The sequence below is a fragment of the Corapipo altera genome, unplaced genomic scaffold (genome assembly GCF_003945725.1).
Source record: "Corapipo altera isolate COAL_440 unplaced genomic scaffold, ASM394572v1 54711, whole genome shotgun sequence".
In the NCBI taxonomy this organism is placed as follows: domain Eukaryota; kingdom Metazoa; phylum Chordata; class Aves; order Passeriformes; family Pipridae; genus Corapipo; species Corapipo altera.
Window position 1 is genome coordinate 1 of NW_020887423.1, and position 3,078 is coordinate 3,078.

General features: G+C 40.9%; 1 protein-coding gene across 1 annotated transcript; it reads left to right on the forward strand.

Annotated features, from left to right (window-relative positions):
* Nucleotides 1-632: 632 nt before the first annotated feature.
* On the forward strand, nucleotides 633-2,671 carry LOC113941610 (eukaryotic translation initiation factor 3 subunit C-like). Its single transcript, XM_027632757.1, has 3 exons — nucleotides 633-638; nucleotides 688-1,044; nucleotides 2,504-2,671. The coding sequence occupies exons 2-3, from the start codon at nucleotides 898-900 to the stop codon at nucleotides 2,669-2,671; spliced, it is 315 nt and encodes a 104-aa protein (XP_027488558.1). The 5' UTR covers nucleotides 633-638; nucleotides 688-897.
* The last annotated feature ends 407 nt before the right edge of the window (nucleotides 2,672-3,078 follow it).

Genomic DNA, 3,078 nt, shown 5'->3' on the forward strand with positions numbered 1-3,078 from the left:
TGCCCAGGTACGAGGAGCTGTCCAACCTGATCCGGTCGATCCGGAACACGATGAAGATCCGGGACGTGTCCCCCAAAATCCCACCTTCATAACCCAAATTCTACCCCAAACTCAGGTGTTTTTACCCCAAAATTGGGTGTTTTTTCCCAAAATCCCTGATTTTTACCTGGAATTTACCTGCCCAGGTACGAGGAGCTGTCACACCTGATCCGGTCGATCCAGAGACGTGTCCCCCAAAATCACACCTTTATAACCCCAATATTAGGTGTTTTCCACCCCAAAATTGGGTGTTTTTTCCCAAAATCCCCGGTTTTTCCCCCAAACTCACCTGTGCCCAGGTACGAGGAGCTGTCCAACCTGATCCGGTCGATCCAGGACGTGTCCCCAAAAATCACATTTTTAGACCCAAAAAATCCAATTTTACACCCTAAAATTACACTTTTATTTCCAAAATTGGGTGTTTTTTCCCAAAATCCCCGATTTCTACCTGGAATTTACCTGCCCAGGTAGGAGGAGCTGTCCAACCTGATCCAGTCGATCCGGGTCGTGTCCCCCAAAATCCCACCTTCATAACCCAAATTCTACCCCAAACTCAGGTGTTTTTACCCCAAACTCAAGTGTTTTTACCCCAAAACCAGGTGTTTTTTCCCAAAATCCCTGATTTCTACCTGGAATTCACCTGCCCAGGTACGAGGAGCTGTCACACCTGATCCGGTCGATCCGGAACACGATGAAGATCCGGGACTTGTCCCCCAAAGTCCCACCTTTATAACCCCAAAATCCCACCTTTATCCCCCAAAATTGGGTGTTTTTTCCCAAAATCCCCGATTTCTACCTGGAATTTACCTGCCCAGGTACGAGGAGCTGTCCAACCTGATCCGGTCGATCCGGAACGCGATGAAGATCCGGGACGTGTCGCGGTGCCTGGAGGAGTTCGAGCTGCTGGGCCGGGCCTGGGCCAAGGCCAAGGGGGTGGTGGACAGGGAGGGCACCCCCAGGTTCTACCTGAGGATCCTCGCCGACCTCGAGGACTACCTGAACGAGGTGAGGGGCTCACCTGGGCACAGGGACTCACCTGGGAGGATTTGGGGTGGTTTTGGGGGGATTTGAGGGGATTTTGGGGAGGTTTATGGTGATTTTTGAGAAATTTGGATTAAAAAAAATGGGATTATTTGAGTTTATTTGGTCACCTGGACTCACCTGTGCAGGTACCTGAGCCAGGTGGGGTCTCACCTGTAGGTTCAGGGTCTCACCTGTGGATCCAGGGTCTCACCTGGGGGGATTTTGGGGGGATTTAGGATCAAAAAAATGGGATTATTTGGTTTTATTGGGTCACCTGGACTCACCTGTGCAGGTACCTGAACCAGGTGGGGTCTCACCTGTAGGTTCAGAGTCTCACCTGGGGGGATTTGGGGTGATTTTGGGGGGATTTGGGGGGATTTTTAGGTGGTTTTAGTCTATTTTTGAGCTGTTTTAACCCATTTTTTCACTGTTTTAAGCTATTTTTTAACCCATTTTTTAACCCATTTTTAACCGTTTTTTTAACCCATTTTTAACCCATTTTTATCCCATTTTTAACGCATCTTTTCTTCATTTTAACCCATTTTTTAACCCATTTTTTAACCCATTTTTAAACCCATTTTTTAATCCGTTCTTAGACCGTTTAAATTCATTTTTAACCCATTTTTTAACCCATTTTTTCTGCGTTTTAACCCATTTTTTAACCCATTTTTTAACCCCTTTTTAAATCCATTTTTAGACTATTTTAATTCATTTTTAACCCATTTTTTAAGCCATTTTTTAACCCATTTTTTGCCCATTTTAACCCATTTTTTAACCCATTTTTTAACCCCTTTTTTAATCCATTTTTAGACCGTTTTAATTCATTTTTAACCCGTTTTTTAACCCATTTTTTCTCCATTTTAAGGCGTTTTTTAGCCCATTTTTTAACCCATTTTTAACCCATTTTTTAACCCATTTCTTGCCCATTTTAACCCATTTTTTCACCGTTTTAATACATTTTTTCTTCATTTTAACCCATTTTTTAACCCATTTTTTAACCCACTTTTAGGCAATTTTAATTCACTTTTAACCCATTTTTTAACCCATTTTTAAACCCATTTTTTTCCCGTTTTAACCCATTTTTTAACTTCTTTTTAACTGATTTTTAACCCATTTTTTTAGCATCTTTTTAACCCATTTTTAACCCATTTTAAACCCATTTTTTAAACTATTTTTTAACCCATTGTTTAACCCGTTTTAATTCGTTTTTAACTCATTTTTAACCCATTTTTTAATCTTTTTTTGGACCATTTTAATTCATTTTTAACCCATATTTTAACCCATTTTTAACCCATTTATTAACCCATTTTTAACCCATTTTTAACCCATTTTTTCTCCGTTTTAACCCATTTTTAACCCATTTTTAACCCTTTTTTAACCCATTTTTCGCCGTTTTACCCCGTTTTTCACCGTTTTTTGCCGTTTTTGCCCCGTTTTGCAGCTGTGGGAGGACAAGGAGGGCAAGAAGAAGATGAACAAGAACAACGCCAAAGCCCTGAGCTCCCTGAGGCAGAAACTCCGCAAATACAACCGGGATTACGAGGGACAGATCGCGGCCTACAGACAGGTCAGGGGGAAATTGGGATTATTTGGGGTTTATTGGGGTTAAATGGGGGTGAAATTGGATTTAATGGGGATTTAATGGGGATTTATTGGAGATTTATTGGGGTTAAATGGGATTTATTGGGGATTTATTGGGGTTAAATGGGATTTATTGGGGTTAAATGGTGGTGAAATGGGATTTAATGGGGATTTAATGGGGATTTATTGGGGTTAAATGGGATTTAAATGGGATTTAAATGGGATTTAATGGGGATTTATTGGGGTTAAATGGGGGTGAAATGGGATTTATTGGGGATTTATTGGGGATTTATTGGGGTTAAATGGGATTTAAATGGGATTTAATGGGGATTTATTGGGATTAAATGGGATTTATTGGGGATTTATTGGGGATTTATTGGGGTTAAATGGGATTTATTTGGGATTTATTTGGGATTTATTGGGGTGAAATGGGAT